This window comes from Vanessa atalanta, chromosome 5 (genome assembly GCF_905147765.1).
Source record: "Vanessa atalanta chromosome 5, ilVanAtal1.2, whole genome shotgun sequence".
NCBI classification, from domain to species: Eukaryota; Metazoa; Arthropoda; class Insecta; order Lepidoptera; family Nymphalidae; genus Vanessa; species Vanessa atalanta.
The window spans coordinates 1,695,403-1,717,771 of record NC_061875.1 but is presented as its reverse complement, the minus strand read 5'-3'; the positions used below and the strand labels follow the sequence as shown (position 1 = coordinate 1,717,771).

Here is a 22,369-nt window from a genome sequence, read left to right as displayed (position 1 = left end):
ATGCTATAATTTACTTTTTTATACGTTAATCTACTCATACTTCGTAAATTTTATTGCAATAAGACAATATTTTTAAAATAGCAACACTTTGTCATGGTATTTTATGCCAAATAATTCGTATCTAGATCAACATTAAAATATTTGATATGGATTTTTTTCGCGCCGGCGCGAATGGTGAAACGTGCGTTTGTAGAGTTTTTCGTAGAGCTTAGCATTTTTCGTTAAATCAAAGCATGTATTTGTGCAAGATATAATAAAAATAAGGTGTATGATCGGAGTTTCTACTAATTAAACCAAATACGTCTTCTATAATGCTATTGTGCGTTCCATTATTCTAAGGATTGTTAATAAAAATGTTATAGAAGAATAAATTTAGAATTTATTACATATCGATTGAATTTTAAAATAAAATGGGATCATCTATCGTTCTTAAAAGTTTATCTATTCTTTTGGGCATTTTTTTTATTTTCGTTGGCATAACCAAACTGACGCCTTTCATATCAAAGGAATTGCATAAAGATTTGGTGAGTACATATTTTAATTTCACACGTGCTGACGCTGAGACAGAATTAAAAAGGTCGCTAGATGCATTAAGATTTTTGTTGCGGAGCAATGTGGCTAGCTATTTTAGTATTTGGCCTGCCGCCTAATGCCCAGTGGTGCTGTCTTGTTGCGACAGAAGAAATGATTCGATGCTTATAATTCTTTGATATTCGAAATTTTCTGAGACATCCCTAGGTCATCGATATTTTTTCACTCTAGAGAACAACTATTTATTTTTATCAAACGATAAGAAAATAAATGTTTTTCTCTTTATATAATACACCTAGGTAATTCATTCATTTCTTAGTTTAATGGCTTTTAGTTGTGCCGTCTGGGCACAGATTATTTCGCCAATGTCACGTAGGATGGACAAGACACGAAAGAGATTAATCGGTACGGTTGAGGAAACAAACACCTGGGTAATAGTATAATATATTCGACTTGACGTAAACTAGTGACATCTGCGGGTTTTCTTTTCACATAATTCGTGTTTTAAAAGTGTAGATATATTTTTTTAACTTAATCAAAACTTAAAGTCTACAACAGTATCAAGTCCTATATTTGTTGCTATAAAATTAGGATAACTTATATTGTACGAACATTGAACGTCGAATTTTCTTTATATTATAGGTATTAAAATATTTCTCTTCCCTGTTCAGGTTCAGGGTTGTTGAAGTTGTATTATAGTACAATTATACAAACTTATTACAAACAGTATGTATATTTTGAGTACTTAATAGCACACTGTAAATGCGTCTTATACAGGACCGGACCGTGAGTTTAGGGGGCCTTGGTCTAATACTACTTAGGGGCCCCACTTAAAACACACCTGAACGTAGGCTGCAAACCATACGATCTGTTTAATTTAATAAAATGATGGATTCGCCTATTTTTGGCTTTGACTTGACTTAGCTGGGGGCCCCTTGAATCCACGGGGTCCTGGGCTGAAGCCCAAAAAGCTATACGGTAAATCCGGCCCTGGTCTTATAAGTAGGCACCCAGTTCTAGTCGTGTCGAATGTATCGTCGCATGGTCTGAAACCTTAAATTTAAATAATACTTATTCTTAACTACCGACCCGTGATTTGTTTTGAGAATCGGATCAATAGTTCCGAAGGTTACCTACATACAAACAAACAATTTTGTCCTCTTTCTAATAGTAGTATACATTAGTATAGATGTTGATTTTATTATATAGGTAACAAAACTGTGTCATTAGAGGTACACCAAACAAGGGACTGAATGTTTTAGCTCCCATAGTTGGCGGCACATGGACTTTCATATTTTTTGTAGTACCAGCTGTTATAGACGAAGGTACCATGTACTAAGCTTATTTAGTTGCAAGTTAGGACGATGCAGTCATTAGAGTCGGTCCAGTCGGTTTTTTGAAATATCCCATCTACCGCAAATGTTACTTAAATTAGGCAAACGATTGTCATTTCCTAATATATTTGTATAACCAATCTATTTCTATTACTGTTTGACTGTTTTCTTAAGTGCCAAAACAACCCGTATTATTATGCCAACACGAAGACAAACGACCCTTGGTTTCAGTCAATACAGTCGATGTCATTATTGTTAATTACAAACAAGTACCCACGCAACAAATAGTCAGACATACTCGTAAATATCGAATATAAATAACTGATTTTACAATGTTATATTTATAAATGTAAAGCGCTAGGTATGCTTGGTTCTTGTATCTTTATTATTTTAAGCATTATGGCTAATACATAAAATTACACCATTACGATTTTTTAAGATTCGTGTATAAAAAGGTGCAGTTTTTTTAATTGCCCACAGGGCCCTTTTGTAATAAGTCTTGGCACGAATATTCGTATGTTATTAAGAAGTGCGTCATTTTTTTTTGCAGAGAAAAGAATACGTAAGGTATGCCAAAGTTTTCCCATTAACGACAATGTTGGATTTCAAAGTACCATCTAAGTGGTATCGGAGGAGTGTCGGCGGGCTGGAAATTCTGTTTGGACTGGCGCTCGCTATTATACCTAGTCGTAAGTGATTATACATAGCTTATTACTTTAACCATTTATACGAATTGTTGACTTTTGTATGTATCAAAGGTTGTAATATAAGTAGAATGTTTCCTATCGAACAGTTTTCATGAATAAAAATGCTCTAGGATTCGTAGTTTCCTATGCTTTTCCGTTGCATATAAGTGTAATATGGTAATCAACTTTTTAGCTCACGTATGTAGATATGTAGTTCTCGAGACCTTAACGAGGGTTTCGGATGAAATTATTATTTCATAATGTGCTTACATCGTCAGACAGAATGCTCGTTTGTCTGAGTACCGCCATTTATAAATACTTATAGAGTAAAGTTTAGCTAATTATAAGTATAATGATCAAAACCTCTCACCTCACTCTAGTGAGGAGCGCTGAAGATATCATGCTGTGTTAGTGTAAATAGGCGAAGATGTTCACTTACTATCAGACGGAACATTTATTGTCTCCTTTCAAATTAAAGTTATAATTATAACAAAAATAGTAAACTAACAGACCAAGCATTTCAATTTGATTCAGTTCTGAAAACTTAACAAACATTTAACTTAACTTGACAATCGCAATTCGAAATAACTAAAAACAGACTTATCACAAACTGCGATTTTTCAAATATATTATGATTTACATTTACGAATGATTTCTACCTACCTTATTTCAGTTGCTCACAATAGGCAATAATAAAAAAAAACTCAATATAAATAGGATAATTTTATAGGAGGAATTTCACGACCATAAGCTAAAACTTTATATTGAAATATTAAGATGATTAGCGCAAATAAAATCCAGGAAGATTTCGCGTTAGAAAATATATCATGGACACCCTATGACATCATACATTCCTACCTTTTCTAAAAATATTCAGCGAAACAAATTGTTTTAAGATAATCATTTATTAATATCATCAAATGAAGTCGTGAAATGAAAATTCAAACGAAAGCAAAAATTGCAACGCTTGCCAAATATTTCATAAATAAAATATCTCCTCGATTTTGAATGAATTATTTATTTCTTATAGATAGAGTAAAGAACACTGCCAACGTGGGCCTGGTGCTGCTGATGATCCTGGCCGCATACTCGCACTTGATGGTCGGCGACCCCTTCGACCGGTGCGCTCCGGCTCTGGTGTTCTTCTTCATGCTCTCCGGACGTCTCGTGGTTTGGTGAGCTACATTAAATTGGTTCCTGGTTCAATATCATCATCAACGATTAATTCTGTTCCCAAATTGATTTAGGGTCGGACCCTTGGGTTTTACAATAGACCAGCTATTGGAAGAAAAGAGGTGGTTGACTTCCTAAGACTGGAGTATCGATGAGAAAAATGTATTAATTGGCTCCTACGATCTACGAATTGAGAATTTGAACGAATTGATGTGGCCCTATTCTATCCCGCAGGGAACGTAGCAAAATGGTTCAATATATCATATTGATTTGTATTTATTTCACCAACTATACAACGTAACGCTGATAGTTACTTGATTTATTTTACACTATTAGATGTTATTTATAAACATTTCAAAATGTCAAAGCGAAATAAATCAGAATACAGTACGATCAGTAGCAGTTTGCGTCATTATACTGTACGCAGAATTAGCTAAAGACTGATTTCTCACGTCAATGTTTCCTTTGATCAGGGTAATATTAATTTCGACTAGTAAATTTTGCTGGTTTATGTAAACAGTGTACATCATAGGATGGTTCGGGAAGTCGATAACATAGAAATGGCCGTTAGACAGACGTTCTCGTGTTACGTCATCGAAGTAACCAGATAGTAACCACATGAACCTTGACCAATCTCCGTGCGATGTAAACATGAGTTACGAAATAAAATTAGTTTCATCGCACGGACGGGTATCATCTGGCAGGAGGCCAAAAAATTTCGCTATGACGAACCATTTGTCGCGTAAATAATAATGGAACTATTTCGAATCGTCCGCTTTCGGTCGCTCTAAGAGAAATGTCGTTTGAATTATTCTCATTTGTTTAAAGGTACCAGACAAGTCGACGGGAGGAATTAGAAAAGGCAGCTGCGACTCAGAACGGAAACGGTCTTAAGAAGGACTAAGGGAATGCATTACGATGTTTGGTAGTTTTCTTTTCACGTTTCTCGAACATTTATAAATAAATAAATTTTTAGCTGGATAAGCTGTTTTTGAAGTTATTTTATATAAACACGTAAGATAGCTTCAATTGTGTAAATTTTATCATACTGTGATTTTTTTAAGTTTGAAAATGGAACTCTCCTCGTTTAGTTTTGCTTTTATATTACTCTTGCATTATTTAAAGTATTCGGCACGCGCAAAAAAAAACTTCTACAAATTTATTGCTAAGTTTCAGACGTCATAGAAATCGTACCTAAAAGTGATATTAATTTAAGCGGTATTATTAACTAAGTTCATTTTGTGTGAGTGTGTGCGTAGAATGTTTGTACGCGTAAGTTCTACATAAATTAGCATGTAGGTCCTCATTACTGCCACTTTATGGTAGACATAGCGTTATTAAATTATTCACATTATATTGAATATTGAAAATGAGTTTTGCTCAAATGTAAGAGAAGAGAAAGAGCGGCGGTGTAAGTACTGTCTTTAAGTATTTAAATTAAATATTCTAGTCAAATTGGTAAGTGCACATAAATATTTATACTATTATGTCTAGCGTTATGTATATCGAATTGGTTGAGTATGCAATTGACATTAGATAAAAGTAAATACACATAGAGGTACGTAGATTCGAGTACTAACAAGTCGCCTACAAATCATAGCCTGGGTTCTCACGCCTTAACGAACTGTTTATGCTTCGGAGAGAATGAAACGGAACATTTTAATTTAAAATATCGAACCATTTGATTTATATAAAGTGTCGTGTTTTGTGCGTTGGGTAATGAATAAATTGTATGAGTAATAAAATATATTTATTGTTTTATTTGCTTCTAAATACATAAATCCTTTGTAACCAAACTATAAAATAAATGATAATATTTTAACAGAATTTTATATGGATATAATAAGAAACAGCAATGATTATAACGTACATTTGAAATAATAACTATACAATACTTTTAATATACAAAACAGAGTACAAATTAGACTTGACACACTAAAATCGGCCTGATTTAAATACTTGTAGATAGCAACAATATTACTGTAATCCATAATGATCAACTTAATTACAATATATTTAAGTAATGTAATGAGAGTCAAATTATTTAATTTTTATTATAATTTGATATTATAAATGTTTCAATGATGAAAGATTTTCTTTTCGTACCAAACTAACTTAATACAATAAATATAAAAAAAAAACATGGAGCATCTATTAGAAACGAAGCATTTATAATACAAAACATGCTTTAAGTTAATCTATATACTAAATACATGTACATTATATTGTAGTCACCAGCACCAAGCGTGTGTAAATATCAGCACAATTTGGGTGCAATTTAGTGAGTCAATTGACCGTTCAGTTGCATGTTAATCAACCATTCATTGGCCAAGTGACAATAAATTAAAGCTGGTAAATCATAAGACAAATTTTAATTACTAACCTCTACCAGCCAAGCACATTACATAGAGGCAATAGTGTTTGTTCATAGTTATATTTTCGAATTAAAATATTTATAATTCAGAGATTTATGTAAAATAATATCACACATTATTTTTTTATTTCGCATTCACACAGCTCAACAAAGTTTATTGCAAAACTTTAAATAAAAAAGTTGAGTAAAAATATCATTAATATTGTTTAGAGGCATATCTAAAAATATAAAAGCATTATAACTTTTTAAAAGTGGTCATTGAATCAAGAATTAATTGTGACATCTCAGAGTCTATAGTCTATTCCAACCACAAGAGGATTAAAGATAAAAAAAATTGCTTCTTATAAGCAAGCCATTTTAATTCCATATATAAATTGTACTAAATGAAATAAACAATTGTGGTTTGTTGAAATAGTCAGATACCATAATTAAAAATTAATCGTAATAAAGAATATGGTGTTACTTTTTGTTACACGTCTAACACTATCTGTTACTTACACAAGTGCAGCTACAATTTAAATAAACTTTCTGCTTCATAGTACTTTAAACGAATTTTGTAACAATAATCAGCATTACATGAACATTATACAAAATACGTACGCTGCATTTTAAGCTGGATCCCGGCCTGTCTGGAGCAACTCGAGGGCATTTCTTAAATTCATTATGGCCGTTTTAATATCATCGTAATTGAGAGCACTGCTCGCCCACTTGCAATACTTCTGAGCTTTAGCTATTTGATCGGGACTAAGTTGCGCCACGCTCGTGGAATTATCGCCGTAAAACGTATTAGACGGTGCGGGCTGAGGCTGCTGTGAGGGGTCGTACGGGACAAACCCTCCCGGGTTGGGATCGGGCGTGTACGGGACCGGCGGCAGTTGCGAAGCTGCCTGCATGGCCGCATTGGGGTCTGGCAGGCTGTTGGTGAAACTCGTGGGGACAGTCGGTACCGGTGGAGTAGCTGGTGTTATATTGGTAAAACCAAATGTCTGAGAGTTAGTGGTGCCAGGCTGGCTGACGTCATTAGTAGATTGCTCGTCGTCTTGGCCTGGATTTTCCGACTGCATTGGACCTGTAACAATGTTATACAAGCAAATATATAAAACTCTGAACTGAAATTTAAATTTCCGTTTGCAGTTATGACAAGAATAGAAAATATATGACTACCGTTGTAAGGCGTGAAGGTCAAGACACGTATTTGCTTCTGTATGCTTAAGAATTTTATAATATAAACTATTAGTAGTGTTGATGGAGATGAAATACATTATGAGAAAAATAATATTAATTTTAAATCTTTAAGATAATATTATTGTTTGAGATTTATGTTTGTGTGTAATATGTTGACAGTTGTATATCATATCATACGTGGCTTTAGGAACACATATGATTGATAGAAGATAAATAGTACTTAAAAAACCTTCATATGTATTGATATATAAGTTGTTGATTTGAATAACATTTTTCTAAATCTAGACTACCGTGTACTATGGGAACTTGGATATACGAATATGGCGTTCAGAGTTCAGAGGTGAGAGTGAAAAGGAGATATCTATTACAATATAGTTGTAATATTAATTATTTAATTATATTAGTTGCCAATCAGGATGTGGCGGTATGTTTTGTGGCTTTTCAATTCATTGAATTAAATTAAAATTAAGGAAAAATATGTAACTCAGTCTGTGTAGAATACTGTGATAAAAAAGATAATAAAGATAATTTTTATGGGCTGGTAACGGACGGAATTTCAATAATAGTCTTGGTTGTGGGTAGCTATGAAGTAAACTCTCTGTTTAGCTTTCTGTACTATTTTGAAATGGTTTTTTCTTTGCACTCCAAATGACAACGAATTTGGAATTCCTTATACTATATCCTTTTTAATTGATTTAAATAATGCTTTATTTTTAGATTTATTTAGTGAACAAATACCTAACTATAAAAGTTAGCAATTGTTGAAAGTCCATCTACATAAATGCCAGTCTTCCGGTGATTTAAAGCACCCGTCACAAGTCTATAAATATTTTTAAATCATTATAGGTTATCTCCAATCCAAATACATCTGCTGAGGTTACTTACCTAATGAAGTTATAACTTTAAACTAACCTAACAATAAAAATGCAATTTAGAGTATAGTTATATGAAGGTTAAATGAGAAAAAGAAACAATTAGGACTAAGGCTGTGGATACCAATATATTTTGAAACTGTCTAAAATGTGGTTATGTGGGTATTATATGACTAAAACAAACCATTTGAAAAGTCACTACATTTGTACAATATTTACTTAGTTTTTTTAATTGTATTAGTATTATAAAATTTAACTCTTAAGGAATATTGTGATATATCCCACTTTAAAATAAAATAAAATTGATTTATAAGTTTTGTGATTTATTACTATATAAATGATATACATTTATACATGAAACAAGCCATGATTTTAATAACAAAAACATTTAAAGTAAAATATTTCAATATTATATTGGATTGGATTTCGCTTTATTACATTAGAAAATAATTGAATATTACCTGGGACTGGAGTCTCTCCATTTTTGAGACAATTGTGAATATAAGCAGCCTTCCATCGAGCATACTTGCGATTTTGGGTTGCCTCATCTGTCAAGTCTCCGAATGTTGTAAGTACATCATAGATTATTCCAGCTGTATAAAATGCCTTAACAATGTTCCTGAAAAAATTAAATACAATACTGTCATTAAAATTCACTAATCAAGTAAGTTGTACTACATAGTCAAAGTTGTTCTCTTTCTTCAACTTATATGTTACAAAGGTTTTTGATAATTTGATAACTATTTCGAGATAAATAACTATTTATGTTGAGCGTGGATTTAATGATTGTTGACTTCCAGGCAGGAGACATAACATACATATATAATTGTATTTAACTAACATGACTGTATTTAAGATGTTGAAAAAGAGTAACTAATGAGTTTCTTGCCAATTCTTCTCGGTAGAATCTACATTCTGAACTGGTGGTAGATTTACTTTAAATAGTTTGTTAAATGATGATTCAAAAGTGCTTGTAAAAGCCTACTTGAATAAAGTATATTTTGATTTTACAATACTAAATTTATGTTTGTCATCTATGTCATCATCTTGTCTATCTTAGACAAGATGATGATGATGATTTAAAAGGATGCATGAACTGATGTCTCTTTACTGTTGAGTCATGAAAATGACATCACTCCAATTAAAAAGTTTCATTGTAATAACATTTTATTAAATTTATCATGGAATTTATAAAACTTGTTTCATATAAAATTCAATAAATATGTTAATTTTTTACATATATACATATTATTGTTACCAGCTATTTTTCCAAAATTCCTGATACATTATACAAATATCAGAATCATAGCAAATAAAGTTTTGCCTTTAGTATTATTTTACCAGTTTTTATATTGGTATAGTAAGTCTATTTTAGGAACAGATGCATATTTTTATTTTCTATTCTATATGATATCTTTGATATGTTTGTATGTAAATAGGTGTTTAAATAATTTTTTAATATAACAGTAATAATAGATCATAATTTAAGCTTACTTTCCATAGTTTTGTTCCTGATCTTGTTTATCAGCAAATAAGAACAATTTCAGAGCATAGTTTTCCAAATGTGCTTGAGCTACTACTTCACTGGAAATAGCTTCATTATCTTTGAAAATCTTTTTGGCTTCTTCTAACCAGTCCATTATTGCTAAAAAACAATTATAAAACTTTACATAATCTAAAGCGGGTGCAATTAACTTGAACAATATTAAATTGACATCTAATAAATGTTGTATAACTGCTACATTACACAAGTAAAAGGTACTTGGTACGAATAAAATTAAGTATAACAAAGGTCTAATGTAACTGTTATGAGCTAATTAAATTATAAATAGTTTAATTTTGTTCTTATTATGAACAATATGACAAATATCAATGTTATTTGTTATATAGAACTGATTGTATAGTAAATATAGAAGTAATTACTTGTTTTTGCAAATTTAAAGAGAATTTTACTTACCCATTAAAACTTTTGTTTCTTCAGATGTCTTTTTTTCTGTAACTTTAAGCCCAACTTGTAGGGCATGTAATCTGCACCAATAGGCCACAACAGGATCTCTGGAGTCATGTTCAGCAGCAGTTTTTAAGTAATGCTGAATCGACTTCAGACTAGGTGGGCAATCTGGTATATTTACCGACATTTTCACTTATCTATAAAGGTGGACACTGTAATTTAGTAATGATAATAGATGATATTTTAACGCGCAAGACGAAGTTATGCTGTCTTTGAAATTAAAAAAGAAATAGATATTATCAATGAATCAGTTTGTTATTTATCCTCATATTTAATACTTTGACATTTAATTTACATTTTTCAAATTTGACATTTGTGTTTGACTCATTTATTCAATAAGCTAAAAATGGAGATGATCGGATAAAAATCGAAAAAAGTCATTAAAATAAATATCAATTTGAATAAAAATCGAATATCGATATACCGCTGAATTAAGTAATTTAGATATTTATTATTTTTACTTTTCTTTTATTTAATATTTTTTCGATAATCGATATTGAAATTTAAACAACGAGAGTAGTATTTATGATACACATTATCTTTAATCATTTTTAAAAAAAGTATTTTATCAAAATATTACTTTCCTGATTGATAGCATTGTATTATGTAAAAATATTTTAATTAATTAATATTTCTGTCTAAGTTACGCTAATACGTTTTATTTAACAAACAGCTTACGGCTATCTACATTTACAAGTATATAGCTATGCTATATTTCTAAAACTACTAAATCGATCCTTGAATTAATAGAAAATGCTTTGGGAGTAAACTTCTAACAAATAAATGTTTTTTTTAAACATCAGTTGCTTGGATATTTACTGAGTCTTAGATAAATATTATAATACATTAATATACCGTCATTTCGTTCTCTTTCAGTATCAAGCATGCTTTAAATTGATCTTTATGATATGTTTATGGATCATATAATAAATGTATTTATAGCCTTTTCAAATTATAAATATGAATTATTGGATATTTATTGTTGCTCAATCACGAAAAAAGAGCTAGAAAGATTCGGAATAGAGGGTACATTCTGATTTTACCAAACAACTCCGCCTCTTCCACAGGGCAGTCGATGGAAGCTAGTTATATGATCATATATGAATTTATAGTATGAAAATTTTTATAAATTTAATTATGAGTTTCTGTCCGATCCAGAAAAAAAAACAATCGTGTAAATTATACGTAGGTAACTTTAAAGCTTATATTTATATAACTTTAACAAAGCTTAGCTTTGATTATAAACGTTAGTTTTCTAATTACTTTTATTAGCTGTTAAATTAAATTGTGAGTACTCTGCATCTCTGAATCATTAGCTACACATTAGTATTTAGTGATGTGAAATGTTCTGTTTTGGGGCTTATGAGCTTGTCTATGAAATTTTACTCCATGAATGGGGTAGTGCGTAGACGGATTGACATTTTACATTTGTAACTTGACAGATGTGTGGATTGTAAATTGTATGATTACAGAAGTTAATAAAATATTCTTATAGTGTTATATGTGAAGTGTTGTGATCTTGAATTAATTGGATAAAATGCCATCAAAACAGAGGAAAATTGCAATGATGGGTTATAGATCTGTTGGTAACGTATCAACGATCTTCTGATGAAATATATTTATGCGTCTAATTTATTGTTGTGACGTTATGTTTAATAAAAAAATTGTTTTGCAGGTAAATCATCTCTGATTATACAGTTTGTGGAAGGACAATTTGTCGATTCGTATGATCCTACTATAGAAAACAGTTAGTAATTATTTTATAGTTGTTATGAGAATATTATTATTTTTTTGTATATTCGCATGTGTAAAATATATTTAACGTTTTTTTTACCATTTAATGTCACAACAGGGTTAAGGAAATTTTTACATTAATATATGTATTTTTTTTTATATCAGCATTTACCAAGTTCATCCGGCTCAATTCAACAGAATATGAAGTGAAATTAGTAGATACAGCAGGTCAAGATGAATACAGCATTTTTCCGCTTCAGTATAGTATGGATTTTCATGGATATGTTTTGGTTTACTCCATAACCTCAAGCAAAAGTTTTCAAATAGTACAAATAATATATGATAAGCTATTGGATATGGTAGGAAAAATACAGTAAGTATTTGAAGCTGGATTTTGCTCACAATATATTATTTAGTAAATTTGCTTGCAGTTATAAATTAATATTAAATAAAAGTTCTTTTGAACACTTGACAGCCAGATTATATTACTACATGCTATTGTACTGTATGTCATTGTCCAAATAGATTGCCCCCTTGCCACAGGGATAAACCACAAAGCAAGAAATTCATTATATATAACCAATATAACTAAAAATGAAATCATTAGAGTGAACTTAAAACTGGCAATTATTTTTAAATATATGCTTTAAATTGAAGACAAAGAAAAGAAATGTTTTGTGATATCTTAATTTCCATTTAAATAATACACAATTTGAATTTCAGTGTACCTATTGTACTTGTTGGCAACAAAACAGATTTACATTTGGAAAGAAAGATTAGTACAGAGGAAGGAAAAAGATTAGCGGAAAAATGGAATGCTGCTTTTGTGGAAACTAGTGCTAAACGAAATGAGGTAAATATATTGATTCAAAAATTTATATATGTAAGCAAGCATATCAAATTACTAAATCGAAATTATGAAAAAGATACAACAAAGACTAGGCAATCTGTGAAGATTTATTAGTTAAAACAAAAAAAAAGCTTGACCTGTCTTCTAAACAAAATGTGCTTATTGTTACTTATATATCAAAACCAAGAATAATTTTCCACCTAAAAGTATAAATAAAAACTACTATAATTTATATTTAACTACAAAACAAATGCAAGTTATTTGATGGAAATTTATAATAATAATTATAAATATCCAAAAAAGAAACAATACAACAATAGCTTCGTAATCTTAATAAAAAAAGGTCCTGTAGTCTTTAAAAATAAGTCATTTTCTAGCAATTGTAACTCAGATGCACCTAAAAGTCAATAGGTAATGTTGTAACTGTTCTTTTTTATGTTTATTAACTTTTATAAAAGAAAATAATTAAGTACCATAGAATTGTCCTTAAAATATAACTTGTGTTAGATAATCCTCTCAGAACGTGGATAAGAACATTGATTGCTGTTCTTTAGCTTTTATGCTGACCTAAAGATATATATATCAGCTGAGATATAAGCTTATAGGGTTTATAATATAAACTTTAAAACTTCCAAAATTATAGTCACAGTAAAAGGCTTTTTTATGATTTCTCGTGGAGAATATTAACTTATATTTATTGACCCTTTAATTTTGACTCTTTGAGGCTTTGTATAGAGTTTCACTTCATTTGTATGTGACCTTTAACCAGAAACATTCAAGTGATCTCTACATTATTTTACTTGTGACTTAATGAAGGCATTGATGAGTTGCTACTATTTTTGTGTATAGCAACTATTGAATTACAACATCACACAGACAAGTTTATGTCTAGTTATAGGATTCACCATGCAATAGGTGAACACTAAAGATTTCAGACCTCTTGCTTCTTTTTCAAACATGTTAAATTTCTAGTTATGACATGCTGTTTATATGTAGTAAAAATTCGTACTGAAATTATACAAAAGATGGATCACCAGCTTTTTGGGCTTAAAGAGAGGCTCCAACTATGCAATATCTATTCCGTTTCTTCTATTTTGTATAATAAATAGCATAGCAGAATGTTGAAAATCAACCACATTCTGTTATCCAGACGACACATTTCTCAAGAACACGTCGACGAAAACCGGAATTAACGTATGTCAGGAATCGATTCTTTATTAATCGAAGACTTGGGCCGACAAAATTTAGTCCAATTCAACCACTAAAAAGTCACGATTTATCATAATTCTACGATTTGTTAATATGTACTTTCTTGGCTGCTACAAAGTATCGGAGTACTTGGCGTCGATTTGCGTCGAACTTCGTTTATTTCTACGACCAATGAGAATGTTAAGCCAAACTAAAAAGCTTTGTGCGTTTAGCAACACGAAGCAGTTTACCTCGGCTAAACGTGTAAAACAATATAAGGCACAAATTTGGACTCACTTGGAGTAGGACCTGTTCCCACCTCTCAGTTCTTCCATTAAAATGTATTTAACGTAAGAGTGTCGACGATCAATCTCTTTGAAAAGATTTGTTGGATCACTGCGTCTTTTATCTTATTTGTGAGGAATTATTCGGATTATTGTCGACCCTAAAATTCACCCTAATACTTCGCAAATTGTCAAATTCCATCCAATTTACATCTAAGTCTGAAAATCCACAACAGCGTGATTTTTAAGGCATCTGCCTCGCACAACCACTCCATGGAATAAAATTTCGCCAGCGGTTTTTCCGAACCGCCCGGTTATATTTTAAAAGCCGGCAACGCACCTGAAAGCCCCTCGGTGGTGCAGATATTAATGGGCAGTAGTATTCATCTTTCCATCAGATTAACCTCCTGTGCGATTGACCCTATACCATACAAAAAAACATGACACGCTCTGTTTATTAAGTTCACAGTTTTGTGACACAGAGTAACAAAATTCGCAATAATCCTTCTTGGGAATTTCTAAGCTCAAATTACTTTAATGAAAAATTAAGAAAAAATAAATTTCGAATGTAATTTAAGGCAACAAAATGGTGAAATGTGTTAAAAGTTAATATTAGCTATCTTTTTACTAATGTTTTGGTTACTGTCTGTCGAGTAGTCGAAAAAATATATAGGTACAATAAAAAACAGACACTTATTGAGTTTTGACTTCTGGTGGAGGGGCGGAGTGGGGGAGGGATGCATTGGCAGTGTTGGAATGTAAGTGACTCACGTGTAAGCGTCATGGTAATACAAATTTTATTGCTTTTTTTTGCTTCATGAAAGCGTTGTTAGCATATTTACCATCCCTTACACCCCAACGTCACTAACCTTGGAAACTAAAATGTTATTCTCTTACAGTCTTACGGATTTAAAAAAAATATCTATTATACAATTTCATTTTTAATTAAAAATTTACTGTTTGTAATGATGAGATAACTAAGTGGCATATCACAGTAATAACTTATAATATTATACTTAAAATATGTATATGATTTAAATTACTCGTAAAATAATATTAATTGATCATTGAAATTATCGACTAATATCGATCATTGAATTCGCACATATGTACGTATTCGCACCTCTAGTTTATGTAAAGGTCGCACTCCGCATTCTTTTGTTTCTAAAATAATCTTCTGCGTTGACTCTTTTAATTAGGTTGTAGGTACTTTAATGGGTCATATTCTAGTTACACAAACAGCCACTAGAGAAATCTTTAATCTATCAATAAAAAATTATGAAATGTATGTAAAAATTATGAATGTATTTGTTAAGTATATGATTTATTTAATGTGCTTAATTTAAAATAAATAAATAATTATATTAATTTACATTTCAGTCTGTAACGGACATGTTCCACGCAATGTTGTCTGAGATAGAAAGATCAGATGGACACATGCCCGAGAAGAATGGATGTGTTGTTTCTTAATGAAAACACTTTGTGGACAATGTGCTTATTTATGCTAAAGTGAATTAAATTATTGATAGTTTGTGCACAGCTAATGTAATAGCAATAATTGATTTTTACCAAGCAACTATTTCAGAGTTTGCTGCGAATGCCTCGTGAATGGGTTGTCTGTACTGACATGCCTTGCGTCTCAGGTAATATTTGTGTAGCAGTCACAATCTGTACAAGGTGACCACTCCTTTATATTTGGAATTCATCTTAGTAATAACTAAACGATAGTAATGACTAAATTTTGTTCTCTTACCTCATATATACTTTACTTTAATATTTGTTGGGTTACTTGATGCAAAATTGTTAAGAGTAATTTGCACAATATTACAATAAGATCTTATAATTCAGGTTTCAGTTTCCTAATATTTTTAAAAATATATTGTATCAAAAGATTCAACATTTGCATATTTTTATAAAATACAAGTTCTACATAGATTTTTGTAAAACTATTGGCGATAATTATATATTAATAAACCCTTCTCGACTAATTAATTACACTCTTTCATAGAAATAATAAATTATAGAAGGGTAACAATGTAATGACTACGATATATCTTATTAAATCCATTAAGTTATATGTTTTAACTTGGAATGTAAACTACGACTCAACGAATCTAACGACATTTGAAATTATTTCAAACGTCCAAAACAAAATGGACTCCCCATTTTGTGACGTACAATATTCCAATGGATTTAGTTATTTCCATGTTACCTCGCGTAATCTTATAGGATTTTAAATATTATCGATTCTTTATAGTGTTCAAAAGCCATTACTATTTTTGTACGTAGGTGAAATGAAACATCGCCAATATAATATCGATATCTATGAGAAAGCAAGCATTCCCACGTAGTTGCCACACTAATAAATAGATGACATCGATTAAATAAATATAGATGTAAGATAACTAAGTTTTAAAGAATTGATTGAAATTGTGTGCGAACAAATACTATTGTAATGTTTATGAATCTGTGACGGTAAACATTTTTTTTTGTTATTTTTATTTGCACCTGTGCTTATGAGCGACGGGGGCACATGTAATTTTAGCTTGAGTGCAATTATTGTTGTTTTAATGTGGTAACATTACTGATAATGTGTTCAAATAAACTACGAACGATTCGCTATAACTGTCAGATAGGAAATTTCATTCAAAAGCTTGAATATCGCTTTACACGTAGAATTTCGACTTATTAAAGCTGCGTCTTCATGAAACGAAAATTGGCAAAGTTTGTGTCAACGTTATACTTGACGACTTTTTGAAGAAGTGAAAACAGAAATGCCACATATTCAGTGGAAACGCACCTTTACACGTCTTGCTTAATATTTAGCGGGTAGTTAAACAGATTTACACTATTTTCTAGATGTAATTAGTTTCTATTTGTAAAGATTTTGTAGATGTTACATTTTTTCTATTTTAATAAAAAAAAGCATTTAGAAACAATTAGAATATATTTTAGCTTAAATAGCGGTAGCTTGTTGTGTGTACGGTTAACAGTTTGTACTACATAGTAAATTTAAAGTTAACACATTTGAGCAGCTCCAAATTATAGCTAAATGAACAAGATTTATTCATCATCAAAGTGTCTTTTGTGTATTTTTATTAAAATCAGAGTTATGGAAATGTTGGACAAACTCCTCATTTATTTGTGCGTGTAGTAAATATATTGTACCTTACTTTCTTTCAAACAGAATTCCAAAAAAATGTAATAGTTACATTTTTTGGTTGTATATCTTTGTATAAATTATTATGTTTAGGTTTATCTTTGAGGATTATGGACCATTTATTTTGATGATTAATAATGTTTGTTATTTTTTTTTCGTTATATTTTACATTTTTGGAATCATATTAGAATTTTCACCTTTGCCCCAAATAGCTCTCGAATGATATGTCTATCTATATCTTATGATTTGTAAATAGATAATTTGTTTAAAATCAGAAAACTAACTTCTTTACGACTGCACAGACTATTAACAAAAGAGGGCTTTTTCTTTTTATGTATGTTAAAATATATGTATGATGAGGACTAATTCATCTTAGACTATTATATTTCTCTATATTGTTCAGATTTTTCTTATTTGAAACTTTATTTATGACTAATTTAGCGTAAATTTGTATGTGTTCCTTTTGTGTTACCCTTATAAATAATGTGTTTAAACGGGTAACACACATCGTCGCCCCCGTAGACTTGTTGTCATGATATTTTTTCTCGTTTATTCTATCAACAGTGTAACGGTCAATCTATGGTTAACAAGGTAAGGGTTTTAAATACAAACATAAAAGTTTTTTTGTACGTTCATCAGGATCGAAGTAATCTTATTTGGATGAGACAATTACATAATATATTTTCCATTTAGTACTTAACGATCTGATCACATTTAGTCACAAAAACATTTTTTTAGACTAACGTTGTAAAATAACTTATTACAACTAGCACCACACATCGCGATATCGACCGCGATTAGTTCAAAATATATATGTACTATCTACGTAGTCCGTTTTTATTGGAATTATTTTGTCCAATCCCAAAAACGTATATGACCATATCTATTTAACTAACCGTCAGATTCTGAAATTATGAGCTGTCAGATTATACAATCTAATTAAATACTGTACGCTCATTGGTCGCCTACTGCGTCATCAGCCGCTGCTGACCATTCTCTCATTCATCATTCAGACTACAATCGAATTAGTGTGACTGTGATGAATGTTTCAGAAGCTGGAGGTTTTCAATTTATCTAGCTGTACGTTGATAGTTGGTTACAACATTTTACAGGCCTTTTATAAGTAAATTAAAACTCATGTCATAGGTAACTGATTTCAAACAGCTTAGCTTTAAATGGATACGAATTTTTTCTCTTCGTTGCTGTATATGGTGTTTGACGTAACACTAGCTTAGAAATATAGCTTGTAATTATGTACATAAATTTTATTTTTATATTTTAGTATGATACAACAATCGATCCACATTGTTGTTTATATGGCACAATATAATTAATATACCTAATTGTTGTTGTAATATTCCTATGCTTACAAGTTCGGATATTTTTTTAAATACCAGGTTCTGTTGATATAAATACAAATCACCTTTATTATGAACGTGTTAGATACTTTTATTAAAATATTTTATTTGTATAAATAATAAGTTCAGTCATAGTTTTAATTGTAAAAAAAATGTACGAATGCAGTGTAATTAACAGCTTACTTTATACGCCGAGGTACGTATTGCTATCGATTCCATATTTTTTTTTAAATTAACATAGTGTGTGAACACTATTATATGTAATTAGAATATCAATGAAATTGGGAATAAAGTAATGAGTGGAATAAAATTAAAGATATTGAATGGTCGATAGCACCTAATTAAGGCTATTCTGATCAGGGTATGATATAGAGATGGTTCGACCAGGGTTCGTAAACCGATGTTCGTAATGAATATCAATGTGTCCGTTATTCGATATACGTCAACATAAATATCAATGGATATATTACGTGATATAGGTATACTCGCTGATAATCATCAGCGAAATCTCGGTTTGACGTATGTTTACGCTTTTAAAATTAACTGATTTGATATTGTACTTTACATTTTATATAAAATGTATTTATGTGTGTAATAAAATTATTAACATTGTCTTAATGCTGTACTTTACAAATATTAAAGACAAGGGGACATGATATATCAAAGGTAATCTGATATCAAATATATGTATTTTAAGGTAATAAAAATCATTAATTAACTTTCTTCGGAGTCCTTTCGTATAAAGAGGTGTTGGATTTATAAAATAAGTACGTTCAGACATGTTTTGTGTTGATGTATAGACATAATCCTTTTATATTAATTGTTTTACATATAATTACAAATGAAAGGTGTATACAAAGCATAAGTAATGTCCCGCTGTCGGACTAAAGTCTCCTTTTCTTTTAAGGTGACATTGGTGACAAATATGTTTAAAAAGAATGGTTTTTAAAGCATTCATACAATTCCTCGGCGTATGTTGTAGACGTTTTGTACATAAATGATTACGTGGTTAAATTAAAGAGCTATCAATATTATTCGTACTTTTAATTATCCTTCTTATTTTTAAGTACCTCCCTACTATCGATGTAAAAAGACTTTAATGTACTATACTAATATTATAAATGCGCAAGGCCGCCTGTCTGTTAAACATAAAAACATTTACAAGTAGATTTTTTATGGTAAAGGTAGGAAGGACAAATGGACCACCTGATGTTAAATCATCATCACCGTCTATTTACATTGGCGTTGAAAGAAATATTAACCTATTCTACCCTGGTGCGTTTGGCCAAAAGCCTACGCTACTTTCATTTTATTTATATTTGATTTATAATTATTTACTGCACTTCGATGTAGCACAACAAATTTAGGTACGTTACATATATTTATTTATAGATGAAAATAATGTCATATTAGGTTATACATAATATACTTACAACCGGCTTAAGACATTTTTTTTCCTAATTTTAACGACAAATCCATAATTTCTGCATCTTGGTCTTATTTTTGTTAATTTACAGTTGCAAAAAAGGATAAAATAGTATAAGATAAAATACTTTTGTCGTAACAATTTTATTTTAGAACGTTAAACGTCACATTGACACTTAATTGTTATCAACAACCAACAACAAGTTTATTGTGAAGATGGCGACGACTGGAGTTGGTTTTCGATGGTTAGATATTTTAGAAAAGGAGTACGACAAAGCATGTGTCGAATTAGATGCTTCTTTGTGTAAGTACCATACACAATTATCAATTAATCTTAGTATTTTTACATAATGCTTTTTAAGAATTCGTTCATTTACTTAACAATACTCTGTGTTTCTCTTGTTATTTGTGTATAACGTTGTTTTGTTGGATTGCTGGCTAGCAATTGTCTTAAAATATTATTCCACATGATAATATAGTTTAATGAAGAAAATATCAATTTAAATGGATGTAATGAAAAACGTCACATATTCTTTATCAGAATGTTATTAAATTATTTCTTCTTCACAATTTACCCTTCAAGTTCCTTTATGCTTCGAACATCGCTTTTCCAATGGTGGATGTTCCTATCATATTATATTTTCCATAAAAGTACCTATAAATTAGATTACATGATTTTATTATAATATTTAATAGGATTTTTTTTGAAACAACTATTTATTTTTTTCAGCGGAATTAGATACAGAGGACCCAGAAGTTGTATTTACGTCTCGTCAGAAGATTGCAACTCTAAGTTCATGCTTTGCACAGCTGACTCACAAGGCTCTAACAATATTTCAAAACAGTGCAAAGCTCGAGGTATGTGCAATACATTCATTCATCCTTAAAATTTAATTTAATTTTTTATTTGGTACTTTACTTTCTTCACTAAAGTAATATATGAAGTTGTAATACAAATGACACATAATTTACATAAATAACTTATAAGTATATAATCTTTTATGGTAAGAACATGCAACAGTCAGTCAACTATAAAATGATTAAAATATTTTAGCATTGCTTTATGTAGTTAAACTAATTCAACTAATTTTAAAGGGAGACAATAAAACACATCTTAGGGATGAAATTATATTTTAGGGATGAATTTATAAATAACTTAGTCCATGTAATATGTCAGGATTAAATAATGAAGCCCACAATATATGTTGCTTATATGCTAGAGTCTAAAACAAAGTTGCTTCCCACCATCTGTGTGCTTAGATCTTCTAAAGTATGCAATAGATTTAATGCAGCTTTCATAATTTATGTGTATAACACGTGCATACTATTGTAGAGAGAAGCTGAGAATTTCAACTTCCCTAGCCAGAAAATAACAAGATTTTTTCTTTTGATGCTTGTACCCGAGTGAATCTGGGTCAGGTCGCTAGTTTATCTTAATGTTATTTTAAGATTTCATTTCTTTATGAGTTCTAAATAAATGATTATAGTGTCTTCACTATCACTTGTTGAAGATATTTTATTGCTATATTTTCAGTGAGATCTTAAATTGAATTGTTGGCGTTAGTTTAACACAAACAAATGGCAATTAGTGTATTAAGCAGTAAAACAAATTGTGAGAATATTGATGTGGCAAAATGTTTAAATTGCATCAAGTAATATGACATTAAAAATAAAAAAATATGCAATATGTAGGAAATCTTATTAAACTTATCTTATTAAGAGGATTTTACTTCCTAACACAATTACACACAAACAAACATACTTAAAGCAGCAGTTTATCTACGCTTTGTGAGTTCTGTGAAAGAGAAACTAGACTGATCACATTGGATGCTCACCAACACCACCTGGCTATAAAATGCAGTGAAAAAAAAAGCTTTCTAGAAAATTGCCGCTTTCAGACAGAAAGTACTACAAATTTGTTTTTATTTTTAAGTAAATACACCTGCAACTGTTACAAAAATCTTGTTTTTAATAATAAAAAAAGCCCAACTAAATAAAATTATATTGTAATGAAAAGCAAACTTTGCTATGAAAAAAGTTGTACTGATATAATCCTGTATAAAATAATTTTGATATTTTTATTCAGATATAAATAAAATTACATTTTTCAAATAAATAATAATCACTCTGCTGAGAAATGAAATTAAATAGGAACTCAAATTAAATAACTATCATGGAAATTAGCATTTAAAAAAATATAAACA

At 30.3% G+C, this 22,369-nt stretch overlaps 4 protein-coding genes across 6 annotated transcripts in view; 3 read left to right on the top strand and 1 right to left on the bottom strand.

Moving 5' to 3' along the window:
- The first annotated feature begins 134 nt into the window (after positions 1–134).
- On the top strand, positions 135–5,471 carry LOC125063964 (novel acetylcholine receptor chaperone). 2 transcript variants are annotated; one of them, XM_047670703.1, is made up of 4 exons: positions 135–524; positions 2,416–2,554; positions 3,582–3,753; positions 3,794–3,841. In XM_047670703.1, exons 1-3 carry the CDS (start codon positions 411–413, stop codon positions 3,728–3,730), a joined length of 402 nt encoding a protein of 133 aa, XP_047526659.1. In that variant the 5' UTR covers positions 135–410; the 3' UTR covers positions 3,731–3,753; positions 3,794–3,841. The 2 variants fall into 2 exon arrangements, with proteins under 2 accessions (XP_047526659.1, XP_047526658.1); XM_047670702.1 differs by lacking the exon at positions 3,794–3,841 and adding an exon at positions 4,553–5,471 and having other exon boundaries at positions 137–524; positions 3,582–3,726.
- On the bottom strand, positions 5,458–10,469 carry LOC125063962 (vacuolar protein sorting-associated protein VTA1 homolog). The gene is made up of 4 exons (XM_047670698.1): positions 10,113–10,469; positions 9,650–9,800; positions 8,617–8,774; positions 5,458–7,167 (listed from the first exon to the last, which is right to left on the bottom strand). Exons 1-4 carry the CDS (start codon positions 10,291–10,293, stop codon positions 6,707–6,709), a joined length of 951 nt encoding a protein of 316 aa, XP_047526654.1. The 5' UTR covers positions 10,294–10,469; the 3' UTR covers positions 5,458–6,706.
- A 1,131-nt stretch (positions 10,470–11,600) lies between these two features.
- LOC125064009 (GTP-binding protein Rheb homolog) lies at positions 11,601–19,774 on the top strand. Its single transcript, XM_047670771.1, has 5 exons — positions 11,601–11,752; positions 11,842–11,913; positions 12,066–12,273; positions 12,624–12,753; positions 15,603–19,774. Exons 1-5 carry the CDS (start codon positions 11,704–11,706, stop codon positions 15,690–15,692), a joined length of 549 nt encoding a protein of 182 aa, XP_047526727.1. The 5' UTR covers positions 11,601–11,703; the 3' UTR covers positions 15,693–19,774.
- Positions 19,775–20,358: 584 nt separating this feature from the next.
- The window catches only part of LOC125063922, a 46,144-nt gene continuing 44,133 nt past the window's right edge, over positions 20,359–22,369 (top strand). For both annotated transcript variants that reach the window (XM_047670623.1, XM_047670622.1), the window contains exons 1-2: positions 20,359–20,469; positions 20,896–21,023. In XM_047670623.1, coding sequence (XP_047526579.1) covers positions 20,382–20,469; positions 20,896–21,023 — 216 coding nt within the window. In that variant the 5' untranslated portion in view covers positions 20,359–20,381. The remainder of the gene's footprint in view (positions 20,470–20,895; positions 21,024–22,369) is intronic.

Coding starts and splice junctions, on each gene's coding strand:
- LOC125063964 (XM_047670702.1), top strand. CDS start 411: ATGGGATCATCTATCGTTCTTAAAAGTTTATCTATTCTTTTGGGCATT. Junction 2,555..3,581: donor GCTCGCTATTATACCTAGTC/GTAAGTGATTAT, acceptor TATTTCTTATAG/ATAGAGTAAAGAACACTGCC. Junction 3,727..4,552: donor TCCGGACGTCTCGTGGTTTG/GTGAGCTACATT, acceptor ATTTGTTTAAAG/GTACCAGACAAGTCGACGGG.
- LOC125063962 (XM_047670698.1), bottom strand. CDS start 10,293: ATGTCGGTAAATATACCAGATTGCCCACCTAGTCTGAAGTCGATTCAG. Junction 9,801..10,112: donor AGAAACAAAAGTTTTAATGG/GTAAGTAAAATT, acceptor ATTGTTTTTTAG/CAATAATGGACTGGTTAGAA. Junction 8,775..9,649: donor CAGGAACAAAACTATGGAAA/GTAAGCTTAAAT, acceptor TAATTTTTTCAG/GAACATTGTTAAGGCATTTT.
- LOC125064009 (XM_047670771.1), top strand. CDS start 11,704: ATGCCATCAAAACAGAGGAAAATTGCAATGATGGGTTATAGATCTGTT. Junction 11,753..11,841: donor GATGGGTTATAGATCTGTTG/GTAACGTATCAA, acceptor ATTGTTTTGCAG/GTAAATCATCTCTGATTATA. Junction 12,754..15,602: donor CTAGTGCTAAACGAAATGAG/GTAAATATATTG, acceptor TTTACATTTCAG/TCTGTAACGGACATGTTCCA.